The sequence below is a fragment of the Xenia sp. Carnegie-2017 genome, unplaced genomic scaffold (genome assembly GCF_021976095.1).
Source record: "Xenia sp. Carnegie-2017 unplaced genomic scaffold, XeniaSp_v1 HiC_scaffold_22, whole genome shotgun sequence".
Classification (NCBI taxonomy): Eukaryota; Metazoa; Cnidaria; class Anthozoa; order Malacalcyonacea; family Xeniidae; genus Xenia; species Xenia sp. Carnegie-2017.
In genome coordinates, this window is record NW_025813485.1 from 10,057,218 (window position 1) to 10,084,496 (window position 27,279).

At 39.2% G+C, this 27,279-nt stretch overlaps 6 protein-coding genes across 6 annotated transcripts; 2 read left to right on the top strand and 4 right to left on the bottom strand.

Moving 5' to 3' along the window:
• Positions 1–493: 493 nt before the first annotated feature.
• Positions 494–1,363, bottom strand: LOC124447401. Its single transcript, XM_046998308.1, has one exon. The coding sequence runs from the start codon at positions 1,361–1,363 to the stop codon at positions 494–496; it is 870 nt and encodes a 289-aa protein (XP_046854264.1).
• A 107-nt stretch (positions 1,364–1,470) lies between these two features.
• On the bottom strand, positions 1,471–5,641 carry LOC124447402. The gene is made up of 3 exons (XM_046998309.1): positions 5,210–5,641; positions 4,041–5,096; positions 1,471–3,966 (listed from the first exon to the last, which is right to left on the bottom strand). The coding sequence occupies exons 1-3, from the start codon at positions 5,639–5,641 to the stop codon at positions 1,471–1,473; spliced, it is 3,984 nt and encodes a 1,327-aa protein (XP_046854265.1).
• A 1,105-nt stretch (positions 5,642–6,746) lies between these two features.
• LOC124446563 lies at positions 6,747–7,353 on the top strand. Its single transcript, XM_046997406.1, has one exon. It carries the CDS (start codon positions 6,783–6,785, stop codon positions 7,329–7,331), a length of 549 nt encoding a protein of 182 aa, XP_046853362.1. The 5' UTR covers positions 6,747–6,782; the 3' UTR covers positions 7,332–7,353.
• Positions 7,354–7,976: 623 nt separating this feature from the next.
• LOC124446975 lies at positions 7,977–10,502 on the bottom strand. The gene is made up of 4 exons (XM_046997870.1): positions 10,175–10,502; positions 10,074–10,098; positions 9,330–9,593; positions 7,977–9,211 (listed from the first exon to the last, which is right to left on the bottom strand). Exons 1-4 carry the CDS (start codon positions 10,448–10,450, stop codon positions 8,148–8,150), a joined length of 1,629 nt encoding a protein of 542 aa, XP_046853826.1. The 5' UTR covers positions 10,451–10,502; the 3' UTR covers positions 7,977–8,147.
• A 1,115-nt stretch (positions 10,503–11,617) lies between these two features.
• On the bottom strand, positions 11,618–12,704 carry LOC124446177. Its single transcript, XM_046997004.1, has 3 exons — positions 12,382–12,704; positions 12,032–12,286; positions 11,618–11,952 (listed from the first exon to the last, which is right to left on the bottom strand). Exons 1-3 carry the CDS (start codon positions 12,630–12,632, stop codon positions 11,838–11,840), a joined length of 621 nt encoding a protein of 206 aa, XP_046852960.1. The 5' UTR covers positions 12,633–12,704; the 3' UTR covers positions 11,618–11,837.
• Positions 12,705–18,656: 5,952 nt separating this feature from the next.
• On the top strand, positions 18,657–23,981 carry LOC124447403. Its single transcript, XM_046998310.1, has 4 exons — positions 18,657–19,737; positions 19,814–21,706; positions 21,988–22,225; positions 22,274–23,981. The coding sequence occupies exons 1-4, from the start codon at positions 18,657–18,659 to the stop codon at positions 23,979–23,981; spliced, it is 4,920 nt and encodes a 1,639-aa protein (XP_046854266.1).
• Positions 23,982–27,279: the final 3,298 nt, after the last annotated feature.

Consider the following 27,279-nt stretch of genomic DNA (forward strand, 5'->3'; position numbering starts at 1 on the left):
ATATGACGAGTTTTATATGACGAGTTTCATAAGACGAGATTTATAAGACGAGTTTTTTTTATAAACTGTAACAGTGTAAAGAGATTTATAAGAGGTCACGAGTTGTTTACAAACTGTAACGAGATTTCCCAAGATGGCGTCCGCTAGTAATGCAACTTATTTCGAAGCAAATGAAGAACTTACTGAATTTTTCCAAATGTTGGATGCATTGTTTAGCCATTGTCGGGATTTGTTTGCCCAACACAGAAAATCACTCACACAGTTTCGTTTTAACAATATTTATTGTCCCTCTCGCTTGAAACAATTACAAATGTGCTAACAACAGCTCTAACATGCTGTCCCTCTTTTTCTGTAATTCTCCCAGTGTTGTTGTTGTCTCTACCGGTACGAACCGGCCCTTCCCGACTTTGGTCTCGCGCGACCCACGCGTTAACAAAACTGTTTATACTTTCCGACACCCTCCCCCCATTTGTCTCGCCAGTGACAAATGTCACTAACTACTATCCTCAAAGTTTGAGACTAGTATTCTAGGCCGGAATTCTTTCGCGTCTGGATCCAGGGTATTGTTTTCTGTGGCTACTTTTGCATCTTCTACTCTATGTAGTTCTAATGGGAATAGATGGTGTGGTGCTCGGTCAATATGCGTTTTCCGTGTTTTAATCTTTGCTCCTCGAACAACTCCATCCCTTCCCTCATACAGTTCCTCTACGATACCTACACTCCATTTTCCTCGATTTCTTTCTTCTCCTTTTATTAGCACTACGTCACCCACTTCTGGAGATTTTCCCATTTTTCCATGTTTCAGGTTATGTCTCTCTCTTAATGATCTTAGATACTCCCCCGTCCACCTCTTCCATATGGCTTTCTTACATCGCTGAATATGTTTTGCTCTTTTCCTTAATTCCTCTTCTTCACTTGTTTCATCATTTTCAATCACTGAGACGGACGGTTGGCCAGTTATCATGGCATTTGGTGTAAGAATTGGCAATTCGTGGTCGTCTTCCACGTACGCTAGAGGTCTATTGTTTAGACATATCTCCACATCAAGGATTACCCCTTCCAATTCTTTCCATGTGAGGCTTGATCGACCAACTACCTTATAAAATGCTTGTTTCACCAATCCTATCAGTCTTTCATACTGTCCACCCCACCAAGGGGCCTTGCTTAGGTTGAATTGCCACTTGATATTGTTCTTGGCAAGATAGTCATGAACTTGTTCATCTCTTGAGATTTTCCGCACACGTTTGGCTGCGGCCACAAAGGTCTTGGCATTATCTGAGTACACTTTATCTGGCTTGCCACGTCTAGCAACTAACTTCTTGAAGCTATGCATGAATTCTTCTGTTGACATATCTGGTAGCATCTCTAATTGAACCGCTCTTGTTAGGCTGCATCCCACGAGGAGTAGGTACGCTTTTCCTTCTTTACCTGCTCGTTTCTTATAGATGAACGGACCTGCGTAATCAACACCTATGACTTGGAATGGCCGTGATCCTTCTGTGCGGTCCTTTGGGAGGTTGCCAGTGGGTGGTTTGGCGAATGCACTCGCTTGGAACCTCTTGCAACCGTTGCATCTGCTTCTGACCTTTTTTGTGAGTTGTCGAAGACGTGGTATCCAGTAATTTTCCTCACCGCAGTCATTGTCAGACTGACTCCCCCATGGAGAGTGCGTAAATGTTCGTGCATGACCAACTTCTTTGCTAATTCGGACTCTGGTGGAATGTAGATCGGGCATTCTCCTTGCATCCTTCCGCGACATTCCAGCACTCCTTCCTCATTTTTCTTAAGGTTTAAGCGTTGAGTGTCTTCTCTCATCTGATCCGAGTTTTCAAAGCGCAGCTGTTCTCTTTTCAGCCACCAGAGAACTTGTGCTTGTAGCTCGTTAGTCGTGAGTGGACCCCGTCGACGTTGCTGTTTTTTCTTGAGGTTATACACGAACCTGAACACCCATGCTGTTATTCTCATGGTTTTCCAATAGGGGTATTTCGCCAAGATTGCTGAAAACCTGTCCTCCTCTAGTTGAACTGCAGGCATGAAGACTTCTTTGCATTTCTTTACTTCCGCTTCCGTCTCAACTGTAGCTTCTATGATTACTTCCCTAGGCCATTTTTCAGGGTTGGAAAGCCATTTTGGTCCTTCAAGCCATTTTTCAGACAACTGATCTCCGTTGCAGCCTCGGCTTCCAATATCGGCGGGGTTATCTTTTGTTCCTACGTGCCTCCATGAAATGTAATTCTTTTCTCTAATTACCTTTACCCGATTTGCTACGAATTGCTTGTAATTTCCACTTCCATTTATCCAGTATAAGGCAACCATGCTGTCAAGCCATCCAACACAATGCCTTACAGGCAACCCTTCAAGGACGGATCGCACGTTGTCCATCAGCCTTGCCGCCATTTGAGCAGAGACTAACTCAAGTCTTGGAATGGTCAACCCTTTCTTTGCCAATCTTGATTTAGCTGTTACGAGTCCTTGACCGATACCCTTACCTTGTTGGATAACTGCATACACGGCTGCCGACGTACCTTGGCCACTAGCATCTCCAAATGCGTGCAAATCTATGGCTTCTATCCTTTCTCTGTGTGTGACTAAACTCCTGGGCACTTCAATTATACTTGGTACTCTAGTACACCAGTTGCGCCAACGGTGCACCAGGTTATCAGAAAGTTGTTCGTCCCAGGGTAAATTAGCTTCACAGATGTCCCTATAGATCATCTTTCCAAGTACACTAATTGGCGAAACTAAACCGAGAGGATCAAAGATTGAAGCAATCTCGCTAAGTACTATCCGTTTTGTTACGTTTTCTTCGTTGAATTTTTCGGGGAAATGGACACCGATTGTATCTTTGCTTTTGTTCCAAGGCATGCCCAATAGTTTTGTCTCATTTTCTCTAACGCCCAGTCGTTGGTCAGCGTAACTTTGATCGACCGCTGCGTCACTGACCACTGGCTCGCTCGCTTCCAGTTCTTTAAGATTTGAGTGCCATTTGTGCAGAGTGAATTTAGCTCTATCAAAGATTTTGATTGCGGTTTCTTTCAACTGTTGTACTTCCTCCACAATGCACCCTCCCGTGAGCAGGTCATCAACGTACAAGCTATCTCTTATCTCAGCTACTTCTTTTGGAAACTCCTGTTCTTGACTGTTGAGATGTTGATTGAGTGTCCCAGCTAAAAGAAACGGTGATTGATTTAATCCAAACAGAGCTCGCGTAAATCGGTAAACTTCGACTTGCTTGGGGTCTTCTTTGCTCACCCAATGAAACCGTAAGACATCTCGGTCTTTTTGCTTTATCCTGATCTGTAAGAACGCTTGCTTTAAATCCGCTGAAAGTGCTACAGGCTTGAACCGATTGCTCACAAGAACATTCCACAAGAGATTCTGTAATATCGGCCCTGTTTCCAAACAGTCGTTCAATGATGGTGAGTCTTCACTTTCCTTGGCTGAGGCATCATAAACCACGCGAACTTTAGTACTTTCTGCTGATTCTCTGACTACCGGTTTGTGTGGGAGGTAGAATTCACGTCCCTTTGCTTCATGTGTCACCTTCTCAATGATTCCTTGTTCTTCTTGTTCTTTCATTATCTGCTGGTACTGTTCAAAGAGTCTTGGCTTTTTCTCAAGCCTTTTGACTAATTTGCCAAGCCTCGCAAGGCTCCCTGCCTTATTACTAGGTAGACTGCTGGTGGTTGGCTTGTACAAAAGCCCTGTCTCATACCATCCTTCTGGACTTTGGATTAACTGATCTTTAAAATCCTGGTAGATTGTTTCATCTCCATTTGACTGATCTTCCAAACCAAGCACGTCTAGGTCGCATAATTTCCTGTAATCTTCCATAGAAGACCTTGCAAACAATGATTTCGTGAGATCCTCCTCAGTTCCTGGTGATAACAATGTCCAACCAAATTTAGTGAGTTCAGCTACTGGTTCACCAGGTTCACCAATGCAGGGCTCCGTAGCAGTTTTGATCTTAGCATAATCACTGCACCCAAAATTAAATGGACAGGAAGTTGAGGTTTTGCATCAGTATCATCCATTTTGACCTTCTTGAGATGATCAAACTTACTTAAAACTTCTTCATATTTAGGATTGTCAACGAGGAGTAAGTTATTCCGGTCGACCTTTGTTACTTCAGTTTTGAGCTTGTGTTTCTCGTCTAAGTCACTGATTGTTACTTCGTGTACCTCAATTATACGGCTTGTAGACTGCATCATCATTTCTATCCTTTTGAACACCTTCCGCACCGGTCGCTTATTCAATCTCTCCACCAGCGCTCCTGAAGCGTACGAGCTCCCAGCCCCTGTGTCTAGAAGTGCTCTGCAAATAATTCCGTCAACTTTGACCAGAACGATTGGATATATCACCTTGTTCTCCCCCTTTGCTACCAGCATTTGTTCGGTTTGTGGTTTAACACCTTCTTGCTCATTTGGTCTTTTATCGCAGATGGATGAGTGATGCCTTCTTTTGCAATGTTGGCATGTTTGTTGGCTACGACATTCAGACGCTTTGTGTCGGGGACCCGTACAGTTAAAGCACAGTTTCTTTTCTCCAAGAATTCTTCTACGATCACTAACACTGACCACCCTTTTACACTCAGCAGATCGATGACTAGTATCATTGCAATATACACACCCCTTTATTCTCGACTCTTGTTGACGAACTTGAAAGCTCCTTGATTTGCTATGCCTGTCCTGAGAGCCATCATCTTGTTTGACTGGATTTCTCACCGTCCACTTTCTTAGCGCTTCGATGAACTCCGGAAACCTCCATTCTTGCCAGTCGTCATCGGTTCTCACAAGATCGCTTCGAATTCCTTCTAGTTTGTCAATTGTCATTCTGACATAGCCTGATACTTCCTTGAGTTTCCCAAGTGTCTCGAGAGATTGTACGCTTGTTAGTAGTGTTTCATAAAATGCATGGATTTTACCAGGCTTAGTTCCTTGAATGTTGGGCAGGTTGATGATGTTTTGAACATAAGCGTTGATGATTTCGCTGGTTTTGCCGTATTTAGTCGTCAAAATGTTCTTAGCTCGTTCATATCCCTCTGATGTGAATGGTAATCCATCAATACATGACCGCACTTTTGGTTCGACAAGCTCCTTTAAGTATGAAAATTTGGTTATACTAGAGACATCCGAATTGTCAATTTCAGCATTAAACTGCCCCAAAATCTAAGCCAGTCCGTATGTTGTCCGGTAAACTTGGTAATAACCAGTTTCGGTAATTTTGTCGTCAATTTGGTGGCGCCATTTTTTCCGCTTGTGGACTTTTCTCGATTTTCAGACAAGGCCTTCTCGTGCTCCATGCGACGCTCAAATTTAGTTTGTTCTAGTTTCAAATCTTCTTCGCCCTTAACCCGATCTTGTTCGTGTTTCAACTCCCGTATAGCGTTCTCGAATTCTGCCAGTTTCCCTTCAATTTTCTCCGTCCAGTCTCGTACATTGTCTACGTTTTCGCCGCTCTCAAAGTTTAATTCCTGAATCTGCTCTTTTAAAGCGTGTACTTCTTCGGTTTTCCTTTCTAAAGTCTTCCTCTGTCTCTCCATTCCTGCTAAGTCATTTTTCTCCAAGATATCTACTGTTTTCTCGTTTGTGAACTTCAGGAATTGGATTTTCGTCTCGATCGCTTTTACTAGTTTATCCATGTTAATCTCGTCCCATCGGGGGTGCCACTTGTCGGGATTTGTTTGCCCAACACAGAAAATCACTCACACAGTTTCGTTTTAACAATATTTATTGTCCCTCTCGCTTGAAACAATTACAAATGTGCTAACAACAGCTCTAACATGCTGTCCCTCTTTTTCTGTAATTCTCCCAGTGTTGTTGTTGTCTCTACCGGTACGAACCGGCCCTTCCCGACTTTGGTCTCGCGCGACCCACGCGTTAACAAAACTGTTTATACTTTCCGACAGCCATTTAGAAATTGCTATAGTACTTAATGATACTCTTGATTTGGAACATTGTAAATGCAAGTTAGAACGAAATCTTCCAATTGTTACAGCAATGCTCGTGGCCGTTAACAATGAAAGATATGACGACACGATAGACTTACTATCACCTCAGCCCTCATTTGTCTCGCTGTTGGAAAGATTAAGTGTTGGAATAGAAGAGGAAATACGCAGGCTAAGAGCGATCTTGGATTACACGTCTCCTGAGAATAGAAGAGAAGTTATTTCATTCCGGTCAAGTACGGGAGGGAGGCCTTGTTTTGATATAACCAAAGTACAGATAGAGCAATTACGAGATACCGGAATGAAATGGAAAAGTATAGCTAGCTTCCTAGGTGTATCAGAACAAACAATTTACCGGAGAAGGATTGAATATGGAGTTGAGGCTAGCTTTACAGACATCACCGATGATAGTTTAGATGGGCAGATAAGAGATATTTTAAGGCTTACCCCATATAGTGGAGAATGTTATATCAGGGGTAGTTTAAGGGCTAGAAAGATCTATGTCCAAAGAGAAAGGGTCAGAGAAAGTCTTCGGAGAATCGATACTATTGGAAGAAATATGCGAAGGAGGTATGCGATTTGTAGACGGGTTTATAACGTTCCCGGGCCGAATTTTCTTTGGCATATTGACTCAAACCATAAGCTTATATCCTGGCGATTCGTTATCCATGGTTGCATCGACGGGTTTAGTCGGGCAGTCATTTACCTAGAGTGCTGCGCTGATAATAGAGCTCAGACAGTAGTTGATCTTTTCAAAAAAGGGATTGGTGAATTCGGTTTGCCTTCAAGGGTTCGTGGAGATCGAGGTGTCGAAAACGTTGACGTAGCACGGCTAATGATATCACGTCGTGGTGAGAATAGAGGTAGTTTCATTGCCGGGCGAAGTGTGCATAACCAAAGGATAGAACGGTTGTGGGCAGAAGTAAACCGGGTTCTTTCTGCTCTATACGTTGGTGTCTTTAAATTCATGGAAAACGAAAACCTGTTAGATCCGTTCAATGAGCATCATCTATTCGCCCTTCACTTCGTTTTCAAACCACGTGTAAGTGCGTCACTTTCGGAATTCAGGGAGCAATGGAACCATCATGGACTAAGGACTGCCGGTCACCAAACCCCCATGACACTTTGGCAAACGAACATGATTCCTGTTGCAGATGAATCTCCTATTGTTAACTTTGAAGAATATGGTCTAGATTCAAATGGCCCAGTTCCAGACGTCGATACAGATAATTATGTTGTGGTACCTGAAAACATACTGCAGCTGACGGAAGAACAACTGGAGCTTCTATGTAGTGAAGTCAACCCCTTAAGCGATGACGGCAATTATGGAATCAATCACTTCATACAAACACTTGATATTGTCAACACATTTTATGTTCAGTGATTGAACTAATTTATGATCAAAAATCGAGGTAAATAAGAAATATAAATAGAGGATGCATCGATCATATACTTGAAGCAATGTCAGCAATGTTACCGCGTGTGAATGTGCATTAATTATTTAGGTTAGCACTATTTTCCACCCAGCAAACCGTCCTTTACTTTGAAATATAATATTTTACACAATATAATATTTTACACAATCTAATATTTTACACAATATAATATTTTATGTAATATTTTACACAATCGTCGAAAAACGACATATTTTCCAGCCTGGATTATAAGTTTATAGCTTAAGGTGGTTGCATGAAAATTTATACTGCAACATTTATCTGTAAATATTTTCATATTTTGATATTAAAAACTGTATTATAAAAATATAAAATTACTCGCCATCTCAAAACGACCTAGCACCAGTGCATGCATGGTTTCCTTTTAGCTTTTGGTTCTTTCCCATTAGCCGCCATCTTTAATTTATTTCCGATTGTGTAAAGGGCGGTTTGCTGGGTGGAAAATAGTGCTAACCAATTATTTACTAGCTACCTTAAAATGAAAAAAATGGGTGCGATAAGGTCCTATCACATTTAACCATATCGCGATTATTGTAAGTAAAGCTTCCAAACAAAATAAAGAATAAATAAGTTTGTTCCTTTAAACGACTTCATCATAATTTGTACAGTTGGATCGTAGATATATCTCTGATCGTCCGTACATATCAATAGTGTACAAATTATAAGTCGAACGATTTTAATAAAATTTCAATCAAACGTAGTTATAAGCATTGTTCAAGATGTAAAAACGAACTGTTAACGTAATTTTATACAATGTCAAATGACCAAGATTGTCCTTCCTTCAATAAGTTATTGAACTCAGATGCAAGATCACCATAGCTCTCATATGTGGTAGGAATTTCTAAACAAGGTCCACATGTATGAGCAATAGGTCGTCTTTGGAGTCCACTTAGATTTGAAAAAGTTACTTCTATCGATGTGCAAGTAATACAGTCGCTTCCAGTGATGAAATGGAGAAATCTCTCGATAGCTTTACCTTCTAACGACCGAATGTACCTTTTCAAATGATCTATTGTAAGGCGCTCTATTTCATTTCCGGTTTCGGCGTTAATCAATTTTATTAATTTTTTGGCCGTAGGTTGCCTACTGGTATAAAGTTGAAGAATGTCTTCTTGTGTTTTAAAAATGTCATCGTATTGGAGCATTCTTAAAACTGGAGACCAGCAGTGAATTATGTACCGTGGCTTTTGAAGAAGTTCTTGGTGAGCCAACTCGAACATAATCTCCTTGATGTTATCTTTCGTCGGAAGTTTAAAACACTTGAACATTGAGAGAAAGTCAAGAATGTCTTCGTCTTCGAGGTCACAATTTTCGTTCATGCAATTATCAAAAACTCGGCGATCTTCAAGAGTCACGTAGTCACGAAAGGAATTCAGCAACAACTCTCTACTTAAATTGTCCTCTCCGAATAAGCATGTACATAGCAGTGCCGGTGATATTTTCATAGGAAAGTATTTCAGCAGGTTGTAACCGTAGACAATAACTCTAGCAATAGACTGCCAATCATTTTTTTGCATGTCGTGCCTAATCATAGGAATCTTATCGCTGGAGCCGAAACAGTAGGTGTTGTATACCTCATGCCAAAAATGTGTCAAAACATCCAGCATTACTCCTTTTCCTTTCCCTTTTTCTTCCCTGCCACTGTAATCAATCACGGTGGGGCAAACCAAACAATTAAGCACATCTGCATCATTAAAAATGGCTATGACATCTTGACGTATTGTAGTTCTGTGCACAATAACAGCTCTTACTTCTCTGTTCTCAGCTGGCAAAGACAGGAATGGAGTATCTATCAATGCGGAAAAAACACCTGCAGAAAAAAATTCAATTGCAATTCAGACAAAGACAATATACCAGTATTTTCAAATCATATTACCAAGATCTATGAATTGATAATCTAAATTAGAACAAGGCCATAAGATGAGAACCTGCTTCGTTCAAAAGAGTAAGATCATCAGTTTCAAGGAGTGTGCTAGTTTGAGTTGAGGAGCCAGTTGCAGACAGTGAACCAGTTTCAGCCACACCATCAGTTGCAACCACACCATCAGTTTCAGCCACACCATCAGTTGCAACCACACCATCAGTTTCAGCCACACCATCAGTTGCAGGCACAATATCAGTAGTAGGCACAGAATGAATTTCACTGGTTTCAGATATGCTTATATCATCATCATCCAAAGGTTCATCTATTCCTATATAACATATTTTTTAACAAATTCTTGCAAAACTATTGCAATGCATAACAATTTGCATATCATTATAAGCATATTCATTTGAATCGATTGCTTTTCTTTACCTTATAAAGAATAAAAATTCTGAGTGACTAAAATCTTGTGAAAATGAATGCAGACTACAATAATTAAATTAAACTATTTTAAAAGCTAAGTGCCCAAATGAGAGCTGTCTTATCTGAATTCATATGAATAATTTAATCAAGGTGAACAATAGTCATGACTTAAGTTTCTTAATTCTGAAAATTTATATAGATTTGCTAAAAGAAAGAATATAAAATGATATACCTCGACATATTACTGTCACAAAAACAATTGTAAAAAAAGTTTGTTTGAATTTAAAAAAATACTTTTTACATTATTTTAGTGTACAATCACTTGATCCTCTCTTATGACAAATGTGGAAAGATCCCTTGCTTTTACCCAATCTATGTATTTTACCTTCACTAGAATTGCTGCCTGGTTCCTGTAAATGAACAACATATCAGTTTTTAAAAGCACACTATTTACATGATGAGCATGTAGCAATCTAATTCTCCAACCTTTGTTGCATTTCCCATGTTAAGCAGCTGAACACTAGGTCGTACATACACTGGCTTTTGTGCGTATAATCTGTGGAGGATAACACCATCCAATGTCTGACCAGGGGCTAATGTTGGCGCAACCAGAGTGGAATGTACCGATGTTAACAGTTCTATATCTGTACCATGCGGAATTTTTCCATCAAAGGCCATCATTATATTAGTTTCGACAGCAGCGGCTGACAAATCTTTTGAAAACCGACAACCTGAAATCATGTGTCCATTTTCTACCAACATCAGCCGAGTGCCTTGCCGTGGAACTGTATTATCTTTGGGGCCGCTTAATAGGATTAAATCTCTCAAAATGGCCTGTTATCAATTGCTGTTGATGAACGAGTTCGCCTTGTTCGGCTTCTTGCAGCAGGTCTACTTGCGGGAAAATAGCGCCTCGATTGAAATGCAGTGGATGAATTCCTTCTAATTGGGAGGCGATTCTCTATTGTGGCTGTTGATGCCATTTGATTAGGGTGATGCGTTAATTCTCTCTGGCGACTCGTTTCAGCATTTGGTAAATTCGTATGCCGTCCAAATATAGTTCTCACTTCTGACCTTACAGAACTGTCCACGTCAGGTGATATTCTTTCAGACAGCTCTGTAACTCTGCCAAGAAGTTCCTGAATAATTTCTCTATTGCTCATTTCTGTCATTTAGGTGAGAGCGATACAGTATAGATAGAAAATACAAAGTTCCCAACCCGCCGAAATTTTGCATATAATTAATAACTGCTTTTGAAACAAACACGTGTTCTTTAACCCAATACTTCATGTTGTTAGAGGAAAACTCGCGATATAAACTCGTAATATGAAACTCGTCATATAAAACTCGTCATATGAAACTCGTCATATAAAACTCGTCCTATAAATCTCGTCATACGAAACTCGTCATATAAAACTCGTCTTATAAATCTCGTCATATGAAACTCGTCATATAAAACTCGTCTTATAAATCTCGTCACAGTTTATAAAACAACTCGTCATATAAATCTCGTCATACACTACTCGTACCGCTTTACGAATCTCGAATAGACTTATAGTAATTCTAATACGACATATAAATCTCGATACACTTTTGGTAGGTTTGGCTTGCCATAGACGAGTCTTTAAGAAGAATTTGGGTTAAATTTGTTGAGACGAAGCGCGCAAACTTTAATCCGAGTTCGCGCGAAATTCGATTTATGATTTGTTCGAATCACTTCTCGGATGATTGTTTTGAGCGTTTTTTCCATTTGGGTGGTATGACTAGACGGCTCAAACCTGGTGCCGTACCTACTATTTGGAAGAAATCGCCAACACCAACAACGTCAAGAGAGCGACGTCAGGTTAGCACAAGTTACAACTATTATATACTTACACATATTGCAGATGATAAATTTTCACAATTTGAGAGAACCAATAATACATCCAGGCAAACTTTCAATATATAATATACATTTATACTAAGGTTTTAAAGGAAATACAAAATGAAGTGTCTGTATCATGCATGAAGAAAGAAGATTCGTGCTATTTTCAAGAAGAAAAAGGCACAACTGAAATTCCAGACCAATCTGAGAATGATGCATATGTAAAGCCAACAATTGCTCTTCACACATACGTGCACTTCGTAAAACAACTATTCCTCAATATTCTTACAGGACCAACAGATTACGCCCGATGCACCTAATTACACGGAAATGTCTGGAGCTGCCTGTAAAGTCCCATACAAGACGCACGAGTTGTCTGTACGATACTGCTCGAAAGAACCTATAAATTTCAAAAAGTAAACATAGACGCAGGCGCACAAAATAATATTTTTAGAATTTTCACAAAGAAAAAGGCTTACTCCTCTCTGGTCTTTTGACCATCTCGAAAAACGGTCGCATAACTGCGATGACCTTTGGTCTTTAAACCTAACGAAGCTGCTTGAAGAACAAATTCGTTCAGGCAAACTTCGTTAAAGCCAGGGTGATCCAAAATGCATTTCCTTTCATCGACTTCGAACTGATTCATTTTGCCACGGCATTGCTCTAATTCCATGCAGCATCGGCACTCTTGAGGGTTGACAACAAGATCCAACGAACAATGGCCACATTCACACCTTTAATATTGGCCAAATTGTATGTTTCCATAAAGTTATCATAGCTAACGGCAGACGATTCAGATCAAAGTAACACACTAAGAATGACATCTTACCATGAAGTAACATCAACACGGGCATCAAAACGATCTTGCAGCATGTCCTCAACCTGCTGTTCTTCTGCGACTGCAGCTTCGTACTCAGCAATTTCATCGGGCGAAGCAAGCGGTTCAATATTATCGGCAAATGGCAAAATTTCCGAATTAGATTCGTCCGAATTTGCCGTCATGAATTCCGATGAAGAAATCGATGCGTTTGTCTCGATCGAAGACTCAGAAAGCGAGCTAGATCTCGATGAATTTGACATTTTTTTGCTCTATTTATGTATTACTTTGTATACTTTCCAATGTGCGCTTCTTGCTGTGTTAAGACTATGACGTCACAGACCTTTGCTGATTGCAAATATTCAAAATGGCCGATTTTAATGGCGGACATGAAAATTAGACATTTCAAATGTTCATAACTCCCTCGTTATACTATTATTTTTGCTTCAATTTTACGAAAGCAATAATTGATATGTGTTTAAACTATTGAATGCTAAAATCGATGATTTTTCAACGTTTAGTTTTCGTCTTAGTACCACTTTAAATAAATCAGATATCAATGTGCAAGATGCTTCGTTTCTGTCAAATTTAATCGAGGAAATACGTAAATATCCTTGCATATGGAATGTTTCTTTAAAAAGTCACAAAGAAAGACGAAGAAAGACCAAAAAAACCTGAAGCCTGGCGTAGGATTTCTACAGCATTGAATGCACCTGGTAAGTTATTCACGAACGAGCTTATACATGATAATGCCATAAGGCAATAAACCCGATAATGAACTTTTCTTGTCGCACAGTTCTTATTATATTCAGTAGTTCTTTTGTTGAAGTAAATATTATAAACTACACTGGCAATTAAAATAACTGCTCACCTACATGTAATATATTAATAGGTTAACATTTGGAAGAAGTGCCAAAACATTACATATAATCATATCAGTCACTCAATAAAAAAGAATCGTACATCTAATAAATAGTGGATCCTCCTTTTGTTTTAAATACAGCTTTGCATTACCTAGATAAAAATTGAGCAGTTCTATTTGACTGCCTGTGCATTAATGTTCTTGCTACTACTTTAAACAGCAATCATATTGTTTACAACAACTATTGATATTATATTTGTTAATTAACTAGTTAATATTGTATTCAAAATTGTATTTGGCTGTAAAATTTACAAACATTGGTACTCTACAATCTACATGTGTATAGGTTATAGTATAACATTAAATTTGAAACAGTAAAATTTGTGAGCAGTTTATTTATGAATATTTTACTTTCAATATAGAAAGTACATTGAACAAAGAATTTGACTGACTGAAAGATAACTATCGTCGATGCATTCGCAAAAGAGAGCAATTAACTCGTTCTGGAAGTGGCTCTACAAAAAAATTGCCCACCTGTGATTATTTTGTGGAGCTATCATTCTTAAGGGATGTAGTAAGTGGGCGGAAAACTGAAAGCAATGTTGAATATGAAATCATTGATCCTGTGAAGGTTTCTGAATCAAGTAGTTTGTCTTTGGATAATCAATCAAGTGACCAGGTTTTTGAACCCAAAACCAGTCAGAAAGCACGCAAGCGAAGATCAGACCAAATTGATGACCTCTTAGCCATCAGTCTTGCTAATGATTTATCCAATGTTAGTAAAACTGGTAGTTGTGAGACAAACAATCAACAAGATGAGGATACACTATTTTGCTTAAGCTTAGTGTCTAGTTTCAAAGGAATGAAGGGAAAAACTAAACAAATGGCTAAGATAAAGGTGTTACAGGTTCTATTTGAGTTAGAAGAAGATGAATGAAATTTATTAGCATCACTGACAAATGTATTACAGAACATTCAATTTGCTTTTTTATTTAAAGTTTGTTGTAACAAGTTATTTTAAGTTTTTGTTTCTGTCTTATAATATATTGATTTGTTCGAACATGTTTAATAATAAGTCTGCCTTATTAGTTATTTTTGTCAAAACAATTTTCAGTGGCATGAACAGATTCCCACTGCCATATAACTTGCCCCTCGTTTGACATAAAATACTTTTTGAAAGCTTCTCTAACTTTTTTGGCATTACGAGAGTAGTTGTTTGATCCATCTCTATTAATTGATTGCAAGCCTTTGTCGCCTTGCGTTATTTCTCTCCACCGCCCTGGTTGTGTGCCATGTTTTGTGTTTTTGTCAATTAGTTCCATGCGAAAATAACTCTCTCCATGAGAGCATGCACCTTCCCTCATGAGATAATTATGAAGGACCACTGCAGCTTGGGTTATCCTGACAACCATTTCAACTCTAGCATGTATTGCACGTCGAAAAATCCTGAAGCGTGCAGCTAGGATCCCAAAGGCATTTTCTATTGTCCGTCTTGCTCGTGACAACCTGTAATTGAACACCCTTTCTGCAATACCTAGAACTTCTCTTGGGTAGGGTTTCATTATGTGATGTTGCAGTTGAAAAGCCTCATCTGCTACCATAACATAAGGGCATTCTTCCTGGAAACCAGGCAATGACTTTTCACATGGAAAATTCAAACTGTTGTTTTTCACAGCTTCTCCAATTTTGCTGTAAGAAAATATACCACCATCGCTATTTCTTCCAGCGTCACCTATGTCGACCAGAGTGAATTCGTAGTTGGCGTTGCAAATGGCCATCAACACAATTGAATGATTTTTTTTGTAGTTAAAAAACATTGAACCGGAATTTGCAGGGGTCTGCATGACAACATGCTTTCCGTCCAACGCTCCAAGGCAGTGGGGGAAGTTCCATTTTATTTCAAATTCTTCAGCCAATTTAATCCATTCGGACTCAGTTGTAGGTGGCTTTATAAATTTTGCAAGAACAATCCACAGTGCTCTGCAAGTTTTGAAAATGATTCTTCCCACTGTTGTTGGACTCATTCGATAGTTCATAGCTATGGTTGTTTGACAGTCTCCGGTTGCTAAATATCTCATCGTCACGCAAAGCATCTCAGTTGGTCCAATGCAATCTCTAGACACGCAGTTTTTTTTTATTTTGGGGGCGACCATAAGTAATAATTCCTCAAATTTGGAAGCGCTCATTCGAAAATACCTGAAAAATAATTCATCATCGAACAAACGTAAATCCTGCACCAAAAGATAAAATTCTCCTTTAGTTTTTCTTTCTTGATAAAGCTTTCGAATCCAAAATGATTTTTATATTTATCTTTCTTCATTCGTCTACTTAAAAGTAAAAGCAAGCGAGTTTTTTTGCTGAGAGGACCCATAACAATAATATTTGTATTGTTTTTGAACTTAGGCGGGAAAATAGTATTACGCGTTGTGCCGAATAATGGAAAACATTCAACGTATCTGTACTTGCTACGATACGTTACGTTTTGCTACGATACGTTACGATACGTGGCTAGTGGAAAACAGGCTTTAGGGGCCCACACTTCGTTGGCGACTGCAATCTCCCTGCGTACCCCGAGCAAAGCCTATCGCAGGTGTATGGTGTCTGATGGCGGAAGCTTGCTATGGCATCTCCCAAATAGGATAGCGTGGAGGGGCCGAAATCTCCTACCGAAACTTTAACATGCGGCGTTCTAGTGCCTTACGCTTAAGAAGGTATCGGGAAGCATGGACCGAAAACGGGGTTTTTTGCTTTTGAATTTTATCTTTTTGTTTATCTCATAAAAGGAACTAGAACATCCAAGGATACTGCAAAGGTTCAAAAAACATCTGCCTTTTTGACTTATAATTTAAATCAACTCTTAATATGTCCATACGCTTTTTACATGTTACTTTTAAAATGTAACTTTCTCATGATGAACGACAGCCTCCTTACACAATATAATTCTCTCGTCATGAAAGAAAGCATCCATAGGCTTCATGGCGAAAAAAGATTATCCACTTTTTTATAATACTTTTTACGGGCAAGCCATTTGTGTCGTTTAAATTATACCCTTATGTCATAAATTCATTTTGGATAATAACTTTCTTTTTACCTTATTTTCACGGTTCAATCTAGAAAGTAACTTCACATTTCAAGTGATTTTACGATTAAACAGCACACTTTTCGGATTTATATGACTTCTTTTGATCTCAAAGAGACCATCCGATTTATTATGTACATGCATGTAGTATGCATTTCATTGCAAGAAACCACCCTACCAGCAAATCCGATTTAACAGCATCGTAACCCGAGAAAAGCCTATCGCAGGGGTCTGATGGGCAGAAGCTTGCTATTGACATCCCAAAGTAGGATGGCGCGGAGGAGTCGAAATCTCCTACCGAAACATTAACATGCCACCTTCAATTAATAGGGTATCGAAATGGACCAAAAACGGGATTTTTTGTTTTCACAATTTTCTCTTCTCTTAAAGAGTAAACAAAATTAAAAATTCTCGCAAGCTTCCGACGGCGAACTCGTTGCTAATCCGTCTTATCTAGGAATCAAGAGTAGGTTTGGGTTAGTATTCACCATAGATTTGTAACCGTAGCCACGCATCTAGCATCTAGCATCTAGCATCAGGAATTGATTCCTCGAATTCGGGAAGGACGGCGAACTCGTTGCTAATCCGTCTTATCTAGGAATTAAGAGTAGGTTTGGGTTAGTATTCACCATAGATTTGTAACCGTAGCCAACAAAATATAAAATTCTAAATCAAATTATTTAACATTGAATTGGAAAACCCTTTATATACGTTCTAGTAAATTTGTAATGCTTACAACATCGATTAATTAACCAATTGTTTATTAATTCACATGAATTTGCTACATCAAAAGCGAAATAAAGCCTCGTGCTTAAGAATCTGCTGTAAAATAAACAATAAATATCCATCGAAAAACTTGTAATTATCAATATCGTAAAATGTCAATAATTTAGACCACATATCGATAAGAGGGCACCGAAGAAAAACATTTATTACTAGATAGTAATTCTTTAGGAGAAAACCGCTTCACTTGCTCTAAATAATAACAATTCACCTCCAATTGGCTATGACATATGACTTCTTTATGGTTTTATTCCTTGTGTACAATGAAATAATCCTCTCCGTTTTCAATGTTGGCAAAATACTCGCATTTTCTGCATCGAGAAATTGAACATTTTACGTTTTCAGTCACGACGCTGCCCTTGAAGTCCTATAATGGCATTTGAAACGTACCAAATGTTCAAACTCTATAGAAAAGTTCAAAGTCATAATTAACCTTGTGACTAAGCTTCAATATCTTACATGTTTGTGGATGTAGATCGTCCAGGTCAGTAGAGTCCTGAGAAGGACTGTTGGTATTGATGTTGACTGACGTTTCGACAACTTTAGCGGTAGTTATCTTCAAAGTGAAGTGAGGAGTAACGTCAGGTTTGCCATATTTGTTATCTGCTTACAGACGTATACTCATCACTTGACTTTGAAGATGACTACCTCTAAAGTTGTCAAAACGTCAGTCAACATCAACACTAACAGCCTTCTCAGGACTCTACCAACCTGTACAAACATGATAACGATATTCCCGGGCTTAAACAATTTACTTGAATATTTTGATAAATTATCGACTTGTTACTAACCTTAGGCAAAATAAAGTTTTCAATTGCTTTAAACGACGAACCGTTTTCTGTTGTACCAGGGTGTTGTAAATTGTCATGTTATGTTATGTAGAGTGTGACTGTGTCATATTTTTGATACTAAGATATAACGGATATTATGTTTATGTAAAATGTTAAGTCATATATTACTAGACAAATAGGAAAATACGTATATAGTTATTAAACTGTGGTTTCAGTGGAAATCCTGTACGTAAATTTAAAATACTTAGGAACACTTTTTCTACCCAATGTGGCATTGCGGTAGGATGTAGGTAATGACGGTACTCTATAAACGGAATGGCGTGTTGCAAGTCATGCAAACGCCCAAAAATCATATCCTAATAATTATAATATAAATAAGAGCTTGCAAGCGTTGGTTCGGCATTCGGAAAAACAGACGTTGTTATACGTACAAAAGTGATAAGTTGGAAGTCGTATCGCAGGAGGCGATAGCGTTTGAATAAGTTTCAAGTTTAAAGATTGACGGTTGGCCGTAATCTCAACGTTTCAATAACATATTTGTGTCGCAAAGAACCAACGTTTGGAACTCCGTATCATAAATCGTGCACAAACCACTGTAAATATCCTATCAAGTGTTAAATACAATTGTCAAAATACAGTCCCATCGTTAGAGTGAAGTTTCGAGAGCAGTGAACCAGCACTTCGCGCAGATTGTGCGAAACGTGGTCCTTCGAGCCGGATAGAGTAGCAGAATTCAAGAAGAACACAGAAATAGAATACAGGGTTGTTCACGATGTCAGAGCTGACAAGAAAGCGACAGTCGAGGAGTGGGCACAAATCGTACGCCACAAAAGTTGTAAACAAGGTTCGAGGTATGGTAAACGACAATGCGCCATTAAGGAAAGTCGAACTGGAACAAATGCGGCTTGTACTCGTACAGAAATTGCATACAATTTCGAAGTTAGACGATGAGATTCAGAGCTTGTTGGAAAAGGATGACGATATTGCAGCAGATATCGACAGCTCATCGGAATACGGCTGCGAAGTTCTGGGTGCGTTGGCCGAAATTAACGAAGCGCTGAGCACGATAGAGACGAACAAACGAAACGAGGAACTCGCCAACACATCGACAAGTACAGTATCCAGTGGGGCACGCTGTAGAGTGAAGCTGCCTAAACTAGAGGTGAAAAAGTTCTCGGGCAAGATACAAGATTGGCGTGAATTCTGGGACTCTTTCGAAAGTTCCATTCACAACAATGACGGACTGTCTGAGGTCGACAAATTCACCTATCTGAGGGGACTGGTGGAGGAGCCGGCCAAGTCAGCAATTTCGGGATTTGCTCTGACTTCGATTAACTATGCAGAAGCACTGAAGGTGTTAGAACGGAGATACGGGAGCAAAGTGATGGTGCAAAGGGCACACGTAAATGATTTGATGAACTTAAAACCCGTGTACAACGAGAGTGACACGACGAGGCTGCGCAAGTTCTTCGACGCGGTCGAAACAAATTACCGAGGACTCGAGGCGCTCGGTGTGAAGGAGGAAACGTACTGCGAGATAGTCGTGCCCAATCTTCTAACAAAGATACCGAACTCATTAAAACTGACAATTACCAGGGGAAGAGACTACTTAGAGTGGGGCATGAAAGATTTTGTCGACGCATTACAAGCCGAAGTGGAGCTGCGGGAATGCCACAAATTAGCGGTCGGAGAGAAAGAAGAAGATCAACGAAGAAGACGACGGGAACCGGGAACAGCTAGCGGGTTGTTTGCCAGCCGCAACAACCGATTGTTTTGTGCTTTCTGCTGTGGAGAGCACAAGCATGAAGAATGTACCAAAGTAACGGGGCGGCAAGAACGGATGCAACTTCTTCGTAAGTTCAAACGATGTTTCATTTGTTTAAATAAGGGACATTTAGCTAAAGATTGTCGTGCACGTATTAAACGTAGCATCATGTTCCATATGTGATAAGAGTAATAATAACCAGAAGGATGAAAGAAATAGTCGGGAAGAAAGTGGACAGGTTAGTGTAGCTAATGTCCACGTTAGTACTAGAAGTAGAGTGGCTCTTCAAACTGCGCAGGGAGTACTTATAGGAAAGGGTAATACAAGAGTGCGAGTGCTTTTCGACTCGGGAAGTCAGAAATCCTTTGTGACGTGTGACGCGAAGAGGTGTGCCAAGCTTAACGTTGCTAGGCGAGAATGGTTGGAAGTTAATACATTCGGTGGTGGAAGTAGCAAGGGTAGAATGACAGAGGTTGTTCAGTGCGAGGTATCGGCAGTTCGAGGAGGTCGTAAAATACGCGTAGAGGCTTTAGTAGTTCCTCATATTTGCGCGATCAAAAATGAGCATCTTGAGGTAGATAAGAACAAGTATTCGCATTTGAAGGATTTGTGGTTGTCAGACGTTAATTTGAAGCAGGACACGTTAGATGTTGATGTTTTGATAGGTGCGGATAACCTTTGGGCATTTCAACAAGGTGAGATAATTAGGGGCAAGGATGACGAACCCGTTGCCATCAATACTTGTTTAGGTTGGGTAATAAGCGGTCCACTGAAAGGGAGCTCGAACTTGAAAACCGCACGCGTTAATTTAGTTTCACAGATTGCAACACAAAACGCAGACAGCATTAATGGGGATGTGAGTAAATTGTGGGATTTAGAAACGCTTGGAGTAAGAGAGACTAATGACGTGCATGAAGCATTGCTTGACAAAATAGAGTTCAATGGGTCAAAATATGTAGTAAAATTGCCATGGAAACAGGGTCATGAGCACTTACCGTCAAATTATTCAAATAGTTTAGCACGCATGAAAGGGCAGATAAAGAGGTTGTCGAATGAGCCATCATTGTTGAAAGAATATGATAACATTATAAAGGAACAGCTAGAAACGGGTGTTATAGAAAGGGTAGATGAGTCTGAACCTGGGGTAAATGTTCATTACCTTCCCCATCAAGCCGTAATACGTAAAGAGGCGAAAACAACCAAATTGAGAATTGTTTATGACGCATCGTCAAAAGAGGGTAAGAGAGGGACTTCTTTAAATGACTGTCTTCATGTTGGACCACCATTAACGCCGCTGTTGTTTGACATATTAATTAGATTTAGGGAGAACAGAGTGGCCTTGGTAGGAGACATAGAAAAAGCCTTTTTGAACGTAGAAGTAGACGAAGCAGACAGGAACTATTTGAGATTTTTGTGGGTGAGAGATGCGACTAATGGTAATTTAGAGGTTGTAGTGTATAGGTTTTGTAGAGTAGTGTTTGGACTAAATGCATCGCCCTTCTTGCTTAACGCTACGCTTAGACATCACATTGCGCAATTTGCAGAAACAGATCAAGTGCTTGCTCAGAAATTGAATGAGGGGTTTTACGTGGATGATCTAGTTTCGGGGGGCAAGAGCGCACAGGAAACAATCGAGTTGTATGAGAAAGCGAAATTTAGGATGTCCCAAGGCGGGTTTAAGTTAAGAAAATGGCTTACGAATGATGGAAACGTGCGAGCGCTTATAGAGCAACGTGAATGCGGAAACAAAGTGACGACGACTACAGATTCAGACGACGAGACATTCACACAGTGGAGTTTGGGGGCTCTAAATAACAAGGACTGCGCAAAGGTTTTAGGTATAGGCTGGGATTGTGACAATGATCTGTTTACGTTTGATTTACGAAAGTTTGTAGAAGACTTAGGTGATAAGACGAAACTAACAAAGAGAAGCCTGCTAAGCGCATTAGCAAAGATATTTGATCCGTTGGGTTTAATTAGTGCCGTTATTATTTTGATGAAGATTTTGTTTCAACAATTGTGTGTTGATAAGGTTGATTGGGATGACAAAATAGAGGGTAAGCACGCAAAGATATACTTAGAGTGGATTGAGGATTTAGTTAGTGTTCAAATAATTAAAATTAATAGATGCGTTTACAGTAAGGTAATCGAAAGGGTCGAGTCGTGCGAACTCCATGGATTTGGCGACGCAAGTGAGAAGGCTTATTGCGCAGTAGTGTATTTTGTTTGTCGCACAAGCTCTTCCGTTCATGTAAAATTATTGGCAGCGAAAACTAGAGTTGCACCCTTAAGAAACTGACGATTCCACGTTTAGAGCTTATGTCTGCGCTTATGTTAGCTAAATTGGTAGAGTCAGTAGGGAAAGCTTTAGAAGGGCAGGTAGGAAAATTGAAGTCAAGATATTGGTTAGATAGCATCACTGCTTTGTATTGGATTCAGAATAGAGGTGAATGGAAGCAGTTTGTGAGACATAGAGTGAATGAGATACTATCATTGACGAGTAAGGAAAGCTGGGGGCATTGTCCAGGGGTAGAAAATCCTGCAGACTTAGGTAGTCGCGGGGTGTTTGCGTCAAAGTTAGAAGAGGATTCAATTTGATGGAATGGACCAAATTGGTTGAGCAGTCTAGAGCAGGAATGGCCTCAGTCTGTAGTGAGTAAGACCGAGGAGAGTGTTCAAGAAGAAAGAAAGGCGGCTGTGTTAGTAGTAGACGCTAGTGAGAAATTTGGTATAGACCAGATTATCTGTATAGATAGGTACAGTAGGGTGGAAAGATTATTTCGTGTAACGGCATGGGTTGCACGGTTTGTCAGGAATTTGATTGCTAGGACCAAAGGGAAGCATGAGGATTTGACTTTCACGGAGTTAGGGAGTCAGGAGTTACAGAAAGCAGAAAGACTTTGGATAAAGGCTTCACAGGACAGGTTAAAGAAGGAAGATAAGTTTAAGCAGTTAGAGGTACAGCTCAACGTAGTAGAAAAGGATGGGTTGTTAAAATGTCAGGGTAGGCTAGCAGAGTCAGATTTGGAAGAGGAAACAAAATTTCCTACTTTACTACCAAAAGAAGGTCGATTGACAGAATTAATAGTTGAGCACAGCCACAGGAAGGTACATCATAGTGGGGTAAGGGCTACTTTAGCTGAGATAAGGTCTAGATTTTGGATTCCCCAAGGAAGACAAAGGGTAAAATCGATTCTCAACAAATGTATCGTGTGCAAGAAATTAGAGGGTAAATCATACAATAGACCTAGCGAAGCAAACCTTCCAGCATTTAGAGTAGAGCAATCAGAACCATTTTCGAAAACAGGGGTAGATTTTGCAGGACCATTATATGTGAAGAATGCACCGGGGGGCACAGATAAGGTTTATATCGCATTATTTTCATGTTGTGTAACTAGGGCCTTACATTTAGACTTAGTTAAAGATTTGTCTGCGGATGAATTTGTGAGATGCCTAAGACGATTTGCAGCTAGAAGGGGGACCCCATCATTAATGGTGTCAGACAATGCAAAAACGTTCAAAGCAACAGTCAAGACTTTAGAAAACCTCTATAAAAATGAAAGAATGCAAGGGTATTTGGGAAACAATAGGATAGAGTGGAAATTCAATCTAGAAAGAGCTCCCTGGTGGGGTGGATTTTTTGAAAGGATGGTTAGGTCAGTGAAGAGGTGCTTGAAGAAGGTACTAGGGAATGCGAGGTTGACATTTGACGAATTATTGACAATACTGGTAGAAGTCGAAGCAACATTAAATTCTAGGCCATTGACTTACACGTACGACGAGGTGGGTAGTGAACCACTAACTCCGTCGCATTTGGTGACGGGAAGAAGGTTGTTGTCCATGCCAGACGAAGTGTCTGGTGAAGAGGAGTCTGATGAGGGTTACTGTAAAAAACGGTATCAGTATTTGAGTAAGAAAAAAATGCATTTCTGGAATAGGTGGCGAAAGGAGTATTTAGTTGATTTAAGAGAGTTTCATAGGAAGGACAAAGACAATACTAATAGGGTAGTGCAAAGGGGAGATGTCGTGACTGTTTATGAGGATAATGTGAAAAGGGGAAATTGGAAAACAGGTGTAATAGAGGAGTTGTTTCTAGGGAAAGATGGTGTGGTTAGAGGCGCTAAGGTTCGGTTAGTTAGGAACGGTAAAGTCGTTCACCTTAATCGTCCCGTCCAAAAACTCTTTCCTACCGAGTTGAAGCACGACGAAGGCGAGTGTGAGCGAGAAGAGAGAGAGAAAGGACTGAAAGGAAGGAAGGTAGAAAATACGGGCAGACCCAAAAGAGCTGCTGCTCTTGATTCTGTCTGGAAGACACAGAATATGCTTGATTAGTGGGACTAATCAAGGTGGGGAGTGTGTTGTAAATTGTCATGTTATGTTATGTAGAGTGTGACTGTGTCATATTTTTGATACTAAGATATAACGGATATTATGTTTATGTAAAATGTTAAGTCATATATTACTAGACAAATAGGAAAATACGTATATAGTTATTAAACTGTGGTTTCAGTGGAAATCCTGTACGTAAATTTAAAATACTTAGGAACACTTTTTCTACCCAATGTGGCATTGCGGTAGGATGTAGGTAATGACGGTACTCTATAAACGGAATGGCGTGTTGCAAGTCATGCAAACGCCCAAAAATCATATCCTAATAATTATAATATAAATAAGAGCTTGCAAGCGTTGGTTCGGCATTCGGAAAAACAGACGTTGTTATACGTACAAAAGTGATAAGTTGGAAGTCGTATCGCAGGAGGCGATAGCGTTTGAATAAGTTTCAAGTTTAAAGATTGACGGTTGGCCGTAATCTCAACGTTTCAATAACATATTTGTGTCGCAAAGAACCAACGTTTGGAACTCCGTATCATAAATCGTGCACAAACCACTGTAAATATCCTATCAAGTGTTAAATACAATTGTCAAAATACAGTCCCATCGTTAGAGTGAAGTTTCGAGAGCAGTGAACCAGCACTTCGCGCAGATTGTGCGAAACAGGGTCTTGGAAAGAGAAATGAACTGATATAATTTCGGTCTGAAACGAGATAAAACAATTTAGATCAAATAACTTGTAAACGGTATTTAGAAACTGCATGGTTTAACCTTAGTTGTTCTAACAAATAGTGTGAACGAATACAAAAGAAATTAATAGTTCAAGATAAATTTTAAAAATTATCAAAACGGTCTGCAGAAATTGGGAAATCCTCGTGGGTTCTTATCATCACGCATTTAAACACTAGATGGTACGAAAGTCTTTTTCGTCAATATTCAATCGCTCGTACGGTTTACAACATCATAAATGGTCTAAAAAAGGCACTTTTAGCAAGTTCCAAGCAGCAAAAAGTAAAAACTAACTATGTCTTGGTTTACTTTTCGTAATGAGTAATCCGCAACTAATTAATTTTGAATATCACAAGTATAGTTGGTTACGTTCGACGTTGGTAAATATGTGCCTCGTTGGTTTACCGCCTGCATCGAGATTCCAACGTCATATTGGTTTTTATCTGCTTTTTCCAAGCGCCAAACCTCATAACCATCAAATCGAAAGTAAATTTTAAAGACTTGGAGATTCGCTATTCTTTCTTTCGCATTTGTAAGGATCAATCCTTAACTCTGGAGGGACATAACATGCATTATATGAAACGACGAACTTCACCAACACTCTAAAACAACAATGGAATAGTAACCAAGACTTTATTTTTTCAGATTTAGTCATTGTGCTTAATTATATCACTGGTACAATTGTTTTTTTGCGACAGAAACGGTTGTTGGGAACTGGGGCCAAGAAAACCACAGCAAAGAAAGTGATATTTGGGGCAAGTATAATGTGAACCGTTATTTTTTTGTGAATATTCGAGTTTAGCCTCAATACAATGACGTTAGTCAACACAGTTAAATCTATCATATGACAAAGAATGTAGTTTGCATGAGTTGTTCTTGTGTAGAACAAAACTGATAAACGAAACTAAAAACCTTGTTGTTGGTATACTCTATAGGCCTTCATAGAAACGCACAACGCTACACTACTTAAAGAATGGCGGTCAGCTAAAAATGTCCAATTCGATTCTACGTAGATCTGACAATTGCTTAAACGTTGCTCATTATGGTAATCAGATTATTCTACCAAACATATCTCTGGTATTGAAGAAATAATTTGTAAACGTTCACTGGTATTGAAGAAATACTTTGTAAACGTTCTCTGGTATTGGAGAAATACGTTGTAAATGTTCTCTGGTATTGAAGAAATACGTTGTAAACGTTCTCTAGTATTGAAGAAATACGTTGTAAACATTCTCTGGTATTGGAGAAATACGTTGTAAACGTTCTCTGGTATTGAAGAAATACGTTGTAAACGTTCTCTGGTATTGAAGAAATACGTTGTAAACGTTCTCTGGTATTGAAGAAATACGTTGTAAACGTTCTCTGGTATTGAAGAAATACGTTGTAAACGTTCTCTGGTATTGAAGAAATACGTTGTAAACGTTCTCTGGTATTGAAGAAATACGTTGTAAACGTTCTCTGGTATTGAAGAAATACGTTGTAAACGTTCTCTGGTATTGAAGAAATACGTTGTAAACGCGACAGGCCAATTTGAAACACTGTTCTACACTTTATCTTCACAAATATTGTGTTTGCTGTAACGTTTCACACGCTAAGTAGCTCTAATTGAACACAAAATACACTACAGCTACCCTCAATAAGAAAATTCAGTGTTTTCCCTTTGCTTACCTTTTATTGAGCGATGAATGTCGTCTTGCATAGCCAACCTATGATTCACGTAAACTTTGCCTCAAATCAAAGTTGCCGCGCGATGAAAGTATTCCAACGACCAAATCATAATGAGAATAATTCTCTGCTGTCAAGAAGAACATTAGTTTAAAACATTAAAGAAAACAAGTGGAAATACAAATACAAAATTGGACTATGGAGGATAAAGTTTTTAGATAAAGTTTTTAGATAGATGGTATTTGCTATCTTTAGAACTATTTTCAGATTTGTCACAACGACAAAGTCTCTATTTTATTAAATAATACATAACGCAACAACCCTGCCGGCTGGCCTCGCCGTTCATATAACTGAATACAATCTCTTAGTTCACTAAAAAATCCATGAGGACGCAATGTTCACAGAAGTAAAAGCAATGGATAGCAAAGGTATTTTCCTGAAACATTATCGACAAGCGTACGTGTGCTTCGGGTATTTCGTCAAACAAGAAACACAAGTAGTAAATGATTTTTCATCTATCTGACCATGAGCATTAAGAAAGAAATGTTTAAGCAAAGTTTACCTCGTCGATAAGAACGCAAACTAAAGCTTGTTACCAGTACCAGGTGGCCCTGTGAAAGTTTTAAAGAAAAGCTCAACTCATTCTTCTGGATATTTGCAGTAGATCACGTGAGACAAACATGATATAGTATGAGTGGTAAATGCTGGTATTTGATTGGCTTCGTTGTTTGTTTTCGAGTGACGTCACAGCGGTACACAAACATGGTGGCCTTGACTTCATTTCATAGTTGGCTCGTTAAAACACCATCACGTCTCTCGCGTTTTATTCTATCTGATTGTAGTTAACTTATTCTCATCAATACTTTGATATGTGATTTTTCAATCTTGAATGTTATGAGTGATA